The sequence below is a fragment of the Leptonychotes weddellii genome, chromosome 12 (genome assembly GCF_054177405.1).
Source record: "Leptonychotes weddellii isolate Sample4059 chromosome 12, ASM5417740v2, whole genome shotgun sequence".
NCBI lineage: Eukaryota > Metazoa > Chordata > Mammalia > Carnivora > Phocidae > Leptonychotes > Leptonychotes weddellii.
The window spans coordinates 79,111,695-79,125,220 of NC_138380.1; the positions used below are offsets into that span (position 1 = coordinate 79,111,695).

The following is a 13,526-nucleotide window of genomic DNA, read 5'->3' on the forward strand; positions in this document are numbered from 1 at the left end:
ACCCCCGCCCCCAGTCCAGCAACCCTCAGTTTGTTTCCTGAGATTAAGAATTCCTCATATCAGTGAGGTCATATGATATATGTCTTTCTCTGACTGATGTATTTCGCTTAGCATAATACCCTCTAGTTCCATCCATGTCGTTGCAAATGGCAGGATTTTGGGGTTTTTTTATGGCTGCATAATATTCCATTGTGTATATATGTATATATATATATATACATCTTTTTTTTTTTAAGATTTTATTTATTTATTTGAGAGAGACAGAATGAGAGAGAGCACATGAGAGGGGGGAGGGTCGGAGAGAGAAGCAGACTCCCTGCCAAGCAGGGAGCCCGATGCAGGACTCGATCCCGGGACTCCAGGACCATGACCTGAGCCGAAGGCAGTCGCTTAACCAACTGAGCCACCCAGGCGCCCCCCACATCTTCTTTATCCATTCATTTGTTGATGGACATCTTGGCTCTTCCCATGGTTTGGCTATTGTGGACTTTGCTCCGATTGCTTCATTTTTTAATTCAACATTTATTGTATGCCTGCCACTATTTTAGGATCCATGTGGCACTGAACAAGACAGCTCCTTAGAACTGTAAGGGGAATCCCTAAAGGTAAATTCCAAGTCCAAGGAAACATGAAATATACATGGTTTGAAAGAAAAAGCGCCTGTCAGTGTAACCCATGTGCATTTCCAACACAAGATCGCTGGTGGGAAAGGCCCCCTGTAAAGGAGGATTGCCTTTAAAGCCAGGCATTCCGTTTTTAACCACCTCCAGAAAGTGGATTCATTGTAATCAATTATACTTCTCGCTTCAGGTCCTATTTCCAGACTTTTTAAGCTTCCAAGCCCAGAGCCAAACACTGTACTCTGTCATACACAAATGTGAGATCACCTCATGGCTCCCGTATATTTCATCATTATTTAGGCCTCTGATATTATACTTGCTGAAATTTTAAAAATATCAAGGCAATACACGCACATGGTAACAAAACTCTACAGTTTATGATGAGAAGAGAGGAGCTCCTGCCTCATCCCAGCCCCCATCCCACCCGAGGCTCACTTGCTCTGCTGAGCCTGGTAACCCTGAATCCTGAATCTCAGTATCCCATTCCGTTTTTCTACAAAATAACACTTCGGTCTCCAGCTGGGGGGCAGGGAAAGAGCAGCCCCTTGGCTGCATGGGGGAGGTGACAGGGCTCCGAGAGGTCCGACAACCTCATGTGAGACTTTTCACTCCCTTCTCCATTTTCTTTTTTCTTTTTTTTTTTTTTAAAGATTTTATTTATTTATTTGAGAGAGAGAGAATGAGAGACAGAGAGCATGAGAGGGAGGAGGGTCAGAGGGAGAAGCAGACTCTCCGCCGAGCAGGGAGCCCGATGTGGGACTCGATCCCGGGACTCCAGGATCATGACCTGAGCCGAAGGCAGTCGCTTAACCAACTGAGCCACCCAGGCGCCCCTCCCTTCTCCATTTTCAACCCATTGCTGCCCCCTCCCCTCTGTGGCACCTCATGCCCCTGGGGGATCTGGGGAGAAACTGGGCCTCTCATTAGTATTCTCCTTAAACCACTTTGCAACTTTCTTCTTTCTGCTGACACAATTATGGCTCCAAGTCTGCTATTTACTTTTTGTGTCTATGTGTAAACTTTTCAACTTCAAAGTGCACAGTGAAATGAACCAATCTTGAGCCTACGACCTGACAAATATTTCGTCAACAATTATATTCATTTAACAAGTTCCCAGGTCAAGATACAGAACATTTCCAGCACCAGAAACCTCCCTTGTGCCCCCCAAAGGTAAGAGCTATTCTACAAATCCGTTTGTTGGTATTCAAGGCTTTAATTCACCAGGGTTACTTTGAATGCCAATTCATTAATTAAAATGTTGAACAGTCCTGGGCTCAGCGTCGACCTGGCAGGAACATCCTCTAAGTGCTTGAAGGTGAGTGCCCTGGAGGCACCCTCTCTGCAGACTAAGTCAGTCCTGTACTCAGTGCTGTGCATCTAGTCCATAGCAAATTTGTCTCAGTTTATTGAGTTGGACAGAACCAAAAGACTTGCAAAAATTGCAAACAAAACCAAAAACATGCATCTGATTTTTTTCAAAAGAAAAGCTCCCAAATCATGGTTTCCTCCCTGCTCGCTTCACTTCTGTGGGGCTCTGCCTTTACCCCATTCTGATAAGGTGACAGAATTGTTAGCTTATCCCTGTCAGCCCCAACATGGTGTCCGGATTACTCAAGAAAATTGGGAGATGCGTGTGTGTGTGTGTGTGTGTGTGTGTGTGTGTGTGGTTGGTTGGGGGTTAGTAATAACTGGCTAGGAAATCGGATAGGGAAATGAAGGGAGTTGAGAGAAACTGAAAATCCTAATACGGGCTGCATAAGCTCCTATTTTTCTAGCAGCTTCCATAGTGCTTGCTCAGGTCTCAGAGGAAGCAAAGGCTTTTGTGATGATGTTTGCTTTGATTAGAAATTTACTGAAATATTTGAAGGTGAAAGGGAAGCCCAGAAAACTTCCCAAAATTTCTGAAATTGAGAGAACCTTTCCAATCTTTATGACCTTAGATCAGATTTGTGTTTCGAAATGTCACAATGAATGCAACACCTCTAAGTTACTGGCAAGCTTCCTACAGTGGTTCTGTACTGACCCAGACTTTTGTGGGACTGATTTAGTTTTTGAGATATTTAGCTTTTTTTGCACTTTCCTCATTTACTTGCCTAGGTGAGTTGCTTATGAGGATATACTGGATAGAAAATACACTTATTAAAATACATTCCTGGGAACTGGACTAATCCCAACTGGATCAGTAAGCAAGAAATAATCCATCGGTCAAGTAGTTATTGCCCAATGGGAAAAATCAAAAAGGAGAAAAAATATTTTAGTAAAAGAAATTCCAGAGACCTGAGTAAGCCAATTAGGAGACACAGAGAATTTTATTTTAAAATTTTTTTAAAGATTTTATTTATTTATTTGACAGAGAATGAGATAGAGACAGAGAGCATGATGGGGGGAGGGTCAGAGGGAGAAGCAGACTCCCCGCTAAGCCGGGAGCCCGATGCGGGACTCGATCCCAGGACTCCAGGATCATAACCTGAGCCGAAGGCAGTCGCTTAACCAACTGAGCCACCCAGGCACGCTATTTTAATTTTTTAAAAAAATATTTTATTTCTTTATTTGTCAGAGAGAGAGAGAGAACACAAGCAGGGGGAGTGGGAGAGGGAGAAGCAGGCTTCTCGCCGAGCGGGGAGCCCGATGCGGGGCTCGATCCCAGGACCCTGGGATCGTGACCTGAGCCGAAGGCAGACATTTAACCAACTGAGCCTTCCAGGCGTCCCGACACACAGAATTTTAAAACACCGTTGTGGAAAAGTCTGTAGGTGGAGTTTATTTCTACAGGAAGCAGTGAGATACCATGGAAAGAGCGCTAGACGGAAAGAACAGGCTTGCCCGTCAGCCAGCTGTGTGGTCTTTGTACCTTATTTGATCTCTCTGTGTCTCGGTGCCCTCACCTGTAGAAGAATGTCTTTAAGATCACTTCTGGTTTTCATAGCGATTTTCCAAGCCTGCGACTAGTACTGAAGGAGGCTTCTCAGAGGTCTAGGTTTGGAAAACACAGAATGTAGGCTCCTTTCAAAATGGAGCTAACGGTCACCAGGGCCAACACAGGGATGGGTGGCCAGTCACAGACAAAGCTCAGAACAAACGGATATATGATGTCCTTGGTGCTAGAAGTACCACACTGAGGTTTTGTGACTGTGGATAATCCATTTGTACAAACATTTATTTGCAAGGTGTTTACTACGTGCCAAGTTTCAAATCTGCTTCCCCTGGTTTTCTTTTCTGAACAATAGTGAAAATAGTCACTTGGGCCTGGGGCAGAATGATAAGAAATGTGCCTTAGTTTGCCTTGGAGCTCCAATGGCCCCGCTCTGCCCTTAGTGTGCTCGAACCCGTCTCCAAGCCCGTCTTCCCCATGCCAGGACCTTGCTTTGATCACGAATCTCAAATGTGCTCTCAATGCTGTGGCAATCCAGTTTCACTAGTAATTACTTAATTCTTTCTTCACATTTCCCCTTCTCCCAAGCTCCCCCACACACTCAGGTTACCCCGCGGTCACTAAGGAAATGGAAGCCACCAGGTGTGAATTTTTCCTGTCTTCCCAACAGCCAGTCTGCAAGCTGGCTTCTACCCCATCGCCCTGGAGGGAGGGCCCTTCTTCCTACTGGTCCTTTCATTAAACAAGGAGGCCCTGAGACCGAGGCTCTAATGCCCCAGTGGCCTATGGAAGCCCCCCCAAATCTCTGCTCGTCAAGGCCTCAAGGTCACGAAAGCAAAACACTAAGGACGACCAGTCACAGCCAACTAGGCTTTAAGCTACCGTTGATCGAAGAACTTCTTTGCTTCCACCTTTTCTCTGTAAAAGTCTTTTCCCTGTTGGTGGTGTGCTCCCAACCACTTCCTGTTTGGTGCTGCCTGATTCAAATCCATTTTTGCTTAAATAAACTCTTAGAGTATTTTAATATGCCTCAGTTTATCTTTGAATCCTACAAACACATGCGTTTGGGTTCACCTCCCTCTTGCCTTCTCAAAGACTTCCCTTCTTTTTTTGGGGGGGAGGAGAGAGACAGAGAGAGAGAGTGAGCATAAGTGGGGAGAGCGGCAGAGAGAGCGAATTTTAAGCAGGTTCCCGACGTGGGGCTCGATCTCATGACCTGAGCCAAAACCAAGAGTCAGAGCTTAACCCGCTTAACCTACCGAGCCACCCAGGGCCCCCCCCCCTTTTTTTAATCACCTCCTGCTTCTTCAGCTTTTTCCCTCCCCTACTGTCCCAGTCTTATCAGCATATGAATCATAATCTTGTCTCTTCTCCCTTGAAAAGCAATAAACAAAGAGAAACAAAATCCAAACACTCTCTTGAGCCTTCTGGTCTCCTTAAGATTTGTCGACATATCTGAGTTTCCTTCAAACCACCCCAGTCTGGCTGTAGGCCCTACCATGCCATCACACCTGCTTTGCTAAGGTCGCTATAGTGGATTGAATAGTAACCCCCCAAATGATAGGTCCAAGTCCTAACTACTGGAACCTGTGAGTGTGAACTTCCTTGGAAAGAGATGTAATTAAGTTAAGGATCTGGAGATGAGATCATCCAGGATTTAGGGTGGGCCCTAACTCCACTGACAGATGTCCTTACAAGAGAAAGGCAGGGGGAAATTTGAGACATGGGAGAGACATTGGGGCTATAAGACCATGTGAAGATGGAGGCAGAGATGGGAGTGATGTGTCTATAAAGCCAAGGAATGTGATGGACCGCTAGCAGTCAACAGAAACTGGAAGAGGCCAAGAAGGAGTCTCCTCTAGAGCCATCGAAGGGAAGGCAGCCTGCTTGATTTTGGACTTCCGGTCTCCAGAACTCTGAGAGAATAATTTTTGCTGCTTTAAGCCACCACGTACGTAGCAGTAATTTGTTATGGCTGCCCTAGGAAACTAATAGTCACCCATGACCTCCATGCTGCATAACTCCAAACACAATATACCATCTGGATCTAACATTGTGCATGGTATCTGACTCAGTTGACTGTTCCTTCCTTGAAACATCTTATAGTCCTGGCTTCGAGGGAACCACTTTCTGTTGGGTTCTCTCTTCTCTTTAGGAATGCTTCATCTTAGGGTTCTTTGCTAGTTTTCCTCTTCCACCTAACCTCTAAGTGTCTGCTCTTCTCGCTCTACATTCTCTCAAGCAATTCCACTCATGCTTGTGGTTCTAAATATTATCCATGTACTAAAGGTCCCCAAACTGGTGCCTCTAACTTAGAGCTGCTGATCCTTTCAGTCATGCGTATATCATGCCTACTTGGCACAGAAGCTTCGGTGGGCCAGTGATCCCATTGATGAGCCAACACATGCACACAAAAGAGGACTTCTGAGCCTCACTAAACTCTCCTCCTCCCTGCCCCGTGAAAAACTCATTCCTCCTCTGGTTTCCACATCTGAAGAAATGGCAGGCATCTTCACCTAACACAACCTGGGAGTCATTTTTCCTTATTCTCAGATCCAATTCCTAAGCAATTCCTTGTCAATTTAATATGTAAGATATATCTTGATTCCATTCACTTCCCCTATCTCTACTGTCATCATTCTAGGACAACACAGACATGGTATCTCACCTAGTCTCTTGAACTAGCTTCCGAGTGATTTTCCACCCAGCAGCTCGTACTTAGGGGATCATGCCATGCCCCTACTTAAAGCCCTTCAAAGGATTCCCATTGAACTGAGCATGAAATCCAAACTCTGTGAGGCCTTTTGTGACCTTGCCTTGCCTTCTGTCCATCTCTCTCCCTCTGCTCTGTCCACAGTGGATCTTCCCTAGGCTCTAAGAACTTACAAGCATTTCCCACCTTGGACTATCTCTGCCTGGCATTCTCTCCTCCACACTGTGCCTTCAGCTCACTTCCTCAGAGGGGACTACCGGATAGTGCCCTATCACCCGTTTTAATTTTAATTCTAATTCTAATTTAAATTCTCACAGAATTCAATTCTTTCCACCAAAGCCTTTGCCACAATCTGTAATTACACATTTGATCGTGTGTTTATTTACTTTCTTCCCCACCAGGTGCTTCCAGAAAGCAGCTGGGACTGTGTTTCTCCTCGCTGAGCACAAAGCGCCTAGCTGAGGGGCAGCCACCACGGGATGCTCCATAAATATTTGTTGAATGAATTCACTCTCTTCTATCAAATGTGTGTTCTAGCAGGAAGGTTCATCAGGTGGGAACACTGTCACCCAGAAGAAAAAAAGAAATGGCAAAAAATCTACATTTTATAAAAACCCGAAGACTTTGTTTTACAAACATATAAATTATTTTATTTACAAAGCCATGTTACAAAAAAAAAAAAGGCAAAAAAAAAAAAAAAAAGTACAATCGCTCACTGGAGAATGTCTCCAGGCCTGGTGCTGAACCATGGCAGTATCAATAGATACATGTTTGTTCTTTCCTTTTAAAACTGTAAGCCATAGAATTTACTATTTACACCTACTTTAGACATTTATTCTGCTTACAATATCACAGGCATGGAATGAATTCTATCTGATAGTGCTAATACGTAAAGGTGCGGGGACAAAGAAGGAAAATACTTAGTGTTACAAAATAGGGACCGTAGAAAAGAAACCCACTCCACAAGTGTGGCGTTTGCTTAGAATGTTGGGACATGCTTTCTCCAAAATTCTTCTGGAAAAGGTTCTAAAATCAGTAAGTAGGAAAGGACAAATGAGCAGGTGTAAATTCTTGTCTGTGCAACAATAGTGACTGAATATACCCCATGACTGACCAGCTACATAAAACCCGCAGAGTTTTGTTAAAGTGCCATGGGCTGACAGCATAACAAAATAGAAGGTGTAAATAGAAAATTTCTTTTTTTTTCCTTTTTTAAAACAAGAGTTCACTGAGAATCAGCAATAATAGAATATGCTGTAGAAACTATTCTCTACAAAGGTTGATCAGCGTTATTTACAACTGGTACATTGATACAAAAGAAGGCATACAAGTTATCCAAGTCGCTTTTTTTTTTTTTTTTTTTTTTTATGGCTGACAGGTCTATGCATTGTGTTATGCTTAACCACCAGAGCTTTCGAGCCTCTATGGCTGACGACAAGTCACGAGATCTTCAGGCAAATGGGGGGTGGTGGTGGTGGTGTGTGTGTGTGTGTGGATGTGGGTGTGTGTGTGTGGGTGTATGTGTATGTGGGTGTGGGTGTGTGTGCAGTCAAGGGGCTGGGGCGGGATGCGCAGAAACAGAAGCACCCAAAGGGTCTCACCCTAATAATGCTTTATAGGCTGGTCCAGTTGAACTCCGTTAAAACAAACCCAAAGAAAACCTTTTATTTGCATTCCATTTTTCAAGCTGTGAGTTTTTAATACATCATTATAAAGTAAACCTGTGGTTGATTGTGAAGGAAGAAACACCATGGGTTTTCCCTTTTTGCTCAGTTTTCCAGAAATGTCCTCACCTTGGTCAGAGCCAGGCTTTCACCAAGTAAGCAGCATTCGGTGGGGAGCCTCTTTATTCCAGCTTGCAATTCAAGATGTAGACAGCTAAAATGTTTAAGCCTATTGAATTGCTCCTTTCGTCCCTGTCAAGAGACATTATTTCTCAGAAGCAGCCACTTAATCTCTCAACCTTTGTTTTCCCTCTTTGAGTGTAAGAGTTTATAAATCAGAGGGTTATTTTGTTGCTGAGATTTTTTTGTTTTTTTTTTTGTTTTTTTTTTTTACTCCTGCAAGTTTTAAACTTAAAATAAATTATAAAAAAACAACAGACTTCTAAAACCGAACGAGACAAAAATTGTGCAAAAATAACAAAGATATGTACATACTTTTCAGTCTGAAGAAATGTACAATAAAAACATAATTCAAAGAACATTTTAAAAATATAAACATTGCTTAAACTTTCCTACGTTTCATATTGTTTCTGAAACTATTCTGGTCAGTTAGCTCTGCAATATAGTAAAACATAAATTATTACAAAATTAACACTATAAAAATTTACTTTAAGAATATCTTCTAAACTTTTTTTCCAAAGGGTCTAACCTGTTTATAATTTCTTAAACATTTTATAAGTCTTAAAATCTGCCTTAACTTTTTTTTTTAAAAAAAAAGAAAAAGTAACCATCTTCCCTTCAATTTGTAGTCTCTTTTTCCCAAGACGTAAATAAACCGGCATATAAGTGCACTTTTAACACTGTAGAAATAAAAATGAAATCATCTGAACTAATGTTCTGGTACCTAATATCAACTCCTGATTTTTAAAAAAATCTTCATTTTATATTAAAAATTTTAGGAATCCTATAAGAAACACAGTCAGTGCAATTCCATTGATACAAATCACTCTGTTTGCTTCCCGTCTTTGCGAAATCCAATGTGGTGAAACGTAACAGTAGTCTGATCTTTGGGTTGTGGGGATGGGAAGGAAAAGGGAAACTTCAGGGTAGGGATGAGGGTTTGGGTCCAGCTGCAAAACTGGCATTCATTTCTGATTTAGGGATGAAGCAAAACTTCCTAGTATCTCTTGCTATTATATCGGATACAAGTTTCATGATTAATAGCACAGAATGCCTATTTCATATCGTGAATTCCTTTCCTGATTACCATTCCCTAGTAGAGCATGTGGTATTGCTATGTCTTTCAAAACGCCAGTGTGAACAGTTTCAGAGTTGTAGGGCTCTAGCTTCTCTCTTCCTGCTCTTCCAATAGCTCTTCTTCACTGAGCGGTAGCTGAGCTCACTACACCTCCCTGGGGAGGCTGGATCAGAGTTGGGGCTTGTGATAGCTTAGCACAAGCTGATCGATGGGTGTGCCGACTGCACAGGACCCTGGCACCCAGGGCACGGAGGTGGGTGGGCAGGGCTAGTGTTTATTACTTAACCCTCCATGGAAGCTTTCTCTCAGACCCTTCCTGCACCCCCAGCCCTGCCTTTCCTCCTCTTGTCTCACCCGAGGGCAGCTTGAGAACTTCCACCGCTGTGGAAGCTGTGTCTCAAGCCCTGAGTGGCCCCCTGGGGTCTCGTGCCCTTCTCCCTGGGATTTCTCCTTCTCTGGTTCGCCTCGCTTTGGCGCCCTTGTACACCCGCACCCTGGAAGGGATTCTGCAACATGGATCTCTAACAAGCTCAGGTGACAAGCCACCCGGTTTCCTCCGCCTTTTGAGGGATATCGTCCCCTACGCGTAAGCTCTGCTTCTTGCCACCTTTGGGGCCCATTCCAGTCCCTGTCCCTGACCCAGATCCTCTCTGAGCTGCACGGCTGGACAGTGGTATCAGCTAAGCGACATAGTTCAATGGTCACTCTTCTCCGTTTTGCACACAGCATCCGGCTCGCGCAGTGCTGGTGCAGCGCGGAAACCTGCTGAGGGCGCTCAGCCCAGGCGGGGCTCCCCAAACACAGGCTCTTCCCCAGCAAAGCCCCTCCCCCAGCACGCTGGCCAGTGGGGAGCCGGTGGGCGGCAGGTGGGAGGGGACGGAAGGGACGGGTGGGAGAGGTCAAGGAAAGGAGCACCGCACGTGCTCAAGTCCAAGAGTCTCAGACCACGCCAACCGGGAACGGACACTCTGCCATGACTGCTCGTGTGGCTGGCGCGAAATGATGGTGCAGTAGCAGCATCGGAAGCTAAGGGGCGACCCCAAACTTGGAAGAACGCATACACATGGCAAATGAAAGAACCGAAACAAAACACTGGTACTGTTTTCTGTAAATCTTAAATTCACGTTCTTTTGCCTTTTGCCTTTTTCTTCAAAACTAAAAACTGGTCAGTTAAAAAAGGAAGAAGCAAGGCCAGAGCCACAGGCACGGCACAGGAAGCCGACTCTCCCCGGCTGCACGCCCCCCACCCCCCCCACCCCCCCGCCTCGGTCTCGGGGCGGCCAGGCATTGGTTTGGAAGTGGCTTCACAGTCTTGTTATGGAAGAGTCCTTATCCTGCCCGTTCTGTTTGTGGTCTTCTAGGAAAGAAAAGAAAAGCTTGTTTCAAAACCATACACTTGGGATGACCCGCAAGAATTCAAGAACAGAGGCTCAGTTTTCGCGGCTGTGATATGGAGCCACCTCGGGCCGAAGGCAACGGTGATGGGCAAGTGAGGCGCCGGATGTGGAGGGCTCAGGGCACCTGACGCGGCCACGCAGATCCTCGCTCCAGGGAAGATACAGGGACACATCCCGTGCACATGCACGGAGGGGGTCCCCTCCTGCAGAGAGAACTGGAATAATGGACCCGTCTTTGTTTTTTTCCTCTTAATTTACCTCTTCCTACCTAACCTGTAGACCACATGGAAAATTCTCTAAGGAAGACGTCTAGTGTTGGATTAAGCACAGAGACTTTGGGTTCAAGTTACTTAGCCTCTTAGTCCGGGTATCTTCAATCTGTAACATGAGGATCATCATTTGTCCCTCACAGGGTTGCTATAAGGGTTATATGTATGTAATGTATGTAAAGGGCTCAGCATAGCTCCTGCAGAGAAAAGCCTCACCAAATGCTATTTTATTATTATTACGTTTGTTAAGGGTGACCGTGTAGCCAACAGGTGCACTCCGCAGACTGTGCGGGAGGCCAGTCACGAACAAGGGCAGGTTACCAGGGCACAGACGCCCCCTTCTCTGCGTCGTCCCCCCTACAACCTCCCACACAAGATGCTCAGGCACAAAATGGTGGAGACACTCTCCTTGATCTGGGGATACAAAAACTATTTCCCTATAATCTTCACCCAAACACTACCCAACACTGGTGGGGAAACCCCAAAGGCCAAAATGCAAACATACTGCAATTTGGTATCTACAAAACCAACAGCACATCTAAGACGACATAACACAGCTATGCGTGTATTTTTTTCCAGTCACGTAGAACACGCCTTACCCCACCCTCTACCCTCCCTGGCCTCCCTCAGAGGCACACACACTCCACTGGAGAATATAATTTGTACACTGACTACTTTCACACTTTTGAGTTTGTAAAAACTCCTAGATCTACCCCGGATATTCCCACCATGAAACCACATCTTGAACAGTAGCCACAACTCACCAGAGGCCTTGAGAAGGGACTGATGGATCAGTGCCCCGAGCAAGGCCCTTCGGTCAGCTCATTAATTTTCACAATAACCTTAGGAGGCAGGTGTCACCTTTGCCATTTAAAAGATGAAAACACTGAGACTCAGAGAAGGAATGTGCCTAGTATCACACAGCTGCGATTAATAATTGGGGCTAAGACCTATGTGTTTCTTATGTGTCAGGCATTTTCTAGAGGCTTTATGAGAAAAAATTAATTTAATCCTCACAAAAGCCATATGGGGTAGGGGCCATTTATGATCCCCTTGTGGGTGAGGAAACTGAAGCACAGGGAAGTTAAGTAACTTAGCTAAGGACACACAGCTACTAACAAGATGGCCAAGCTCTAGAAGCCAGGAAGTTATGCTCTTAACTGGAGCTGAGATGTGAGCCAGAGTCTGCCCCAATGCCCTCGCTCCCACTGCTGGGGACCCCTTGTCCTTTTGCCCCTGCCCCCCGGTAACTTACCGGCCGGCTGTGTCCTGGGCTGGATATGCTTGAAGGACTGGATTGTGACAAAGCTAGGCTGCTATTTTTCCCGACCTGAAAGACACCATAGACGTCGCACTCAGATCCACCAGCCAGCCTGCCGCGAGAGAACCCGCCGGTATCTGGGCCGCCCGGGGTCCAACAGCGCCCTCCAGTGGTTAGCCGCTCGCGTTTCCGTCTTAGATGGCAGAGAAGACGCATACGGCTCCGGGGGCACCTCCCGTCCCACAAGAAAGGTGGAATGGAGGGGAGCTCTTAATTCTGCTTCCCAGATGTAGCCTGTGAGTTCCAGGGGTGAGGATGAAGGCGTCTGGCGAGAGCCTCGCCCGTCCTGGGGCGGGGTGGGGGGCATTTGCCCCTGCAGAGGCCCTTGTTTCTCCACCTCTGACCTCCCAGACCGGTCCCAGAAGACTCCCCGGGACTAGCTCAGCATAAAAGCTTGCCTCTTATTCTGGGTCCGTTTTCCTGGCTACGGGACATAGCGACCACCTTGCTGTTCTTCAGAAAACTAGCCAAATGGCCCTGGGCTTCCCCTTTCCAGTGGGAGCCGGGGCGGGGTCCCAGGAGGCGGCACGGGCGCCTGTGGGTGTGGCCGCCGGGCTCCTCCCCTTTCTCGGAACCTTCCTGGGCCCGTGGCGGGCGGGTTCCGCAGGTGAGTACCCAGCCCACAGGCAGCTCCTCCTTGGGCCTATAAAGAGCTCGTCCTCTGTGTTAACTCACCTTTGCATAAAGACGTCTGCCTTATACTCGCAGTCCTGTTTTTTTGTTCAATTTAATATCTCTGTGGGAAATGCTGGTCTTACACCTACCAGATACAATTAAATAGATCCCCAGTTGGTTCCCAAAGCACATGTTTACCTTGAATTTCTCAACCTACCTCATGCTTCTCCCAGTCTCCTAACAGAATCGACACAGATTGCAAAGACCTTTCCCCAGCACTTGGACATCACCAGGGGTGATCCTGGACAAAGGTTTTCTAAATGGCCCGGTGACAAGCACCCAGGTATCACCCGCATGAGAGAGCCGATGCGGGCTAGACCCGCGGCAGCTGTCCAAGGCATCAGCTTTTTTGATTTCCCTCTTGATAAATAATCTGGTAGAGACCTGTCTGCTCCTTTCTCCACTGGTTTTGACTAATTGTGTTTGCTAAACATTTCAGACGGTCCTGCTGACCCAAGAACAAACAGGGCAACGTCGACTCAGTACAGAGACATTCCATGAACACAGAGGCATGAAGGTTGAGAGCCCAGACTCCAGAGCCAAACTGCCTGGGTTTAAATCTCTGCCCTACTATTTCCTTGCTGTGTGACTTTGGGCATGTTGTTTAACCTTCCTGTGCCTCGGTTTACTCATTTGTAAAATGGGGGGTAATAACAGGTAACAATTAAATGACAATATATCTGAGGTGCTTGGAACAGAGCTCATCCCTGAGTGTTTGCGGCTAGAACTTTATCTAA

The 13,526-nt window shown here is 46.0% G+C and overlaps 1 protein-coding gene across 11 annotated transcripts in view; it reads right to left on the reverse strand.

The window, feature by feature from the left end:
• Positions 1 to 10,223: 10,223 nt before the first annotated feature.
• ATXN7L1 (ataxin 7 like 1) overlaps positions 10,224 to 13,526 on the reverse strand; it is a 232,069-nt gene continuing 228,766 nt past the window's right edge. For 9 of the 11 annotated variants that reach the window (XM_031030874.2, XM_006735993.3, XM_031030872.2 and 6 more), the window contains 2 exons: positions 12,049 to 12,123; positions 10,224 to 10,484 (listed from right to left, as the gene is read on the reverse strand). In XM_031030874.2, the coding sequence (XP_030886734.1) occupies positions 10,443 to 10,484; positions 12,049 to 12,123 (117 nt within the window). In that variant the 3' untranslated portion in view covers positions 10,224 to 10,442. The remainder of the gene's footprint in view (positions 10,485 to 12,048; positions 12,124 to 13,526) is intronic. The other 2 variants (XM_006735992.3, XM_031030873.2) reach the window with 1 other exon arrangement.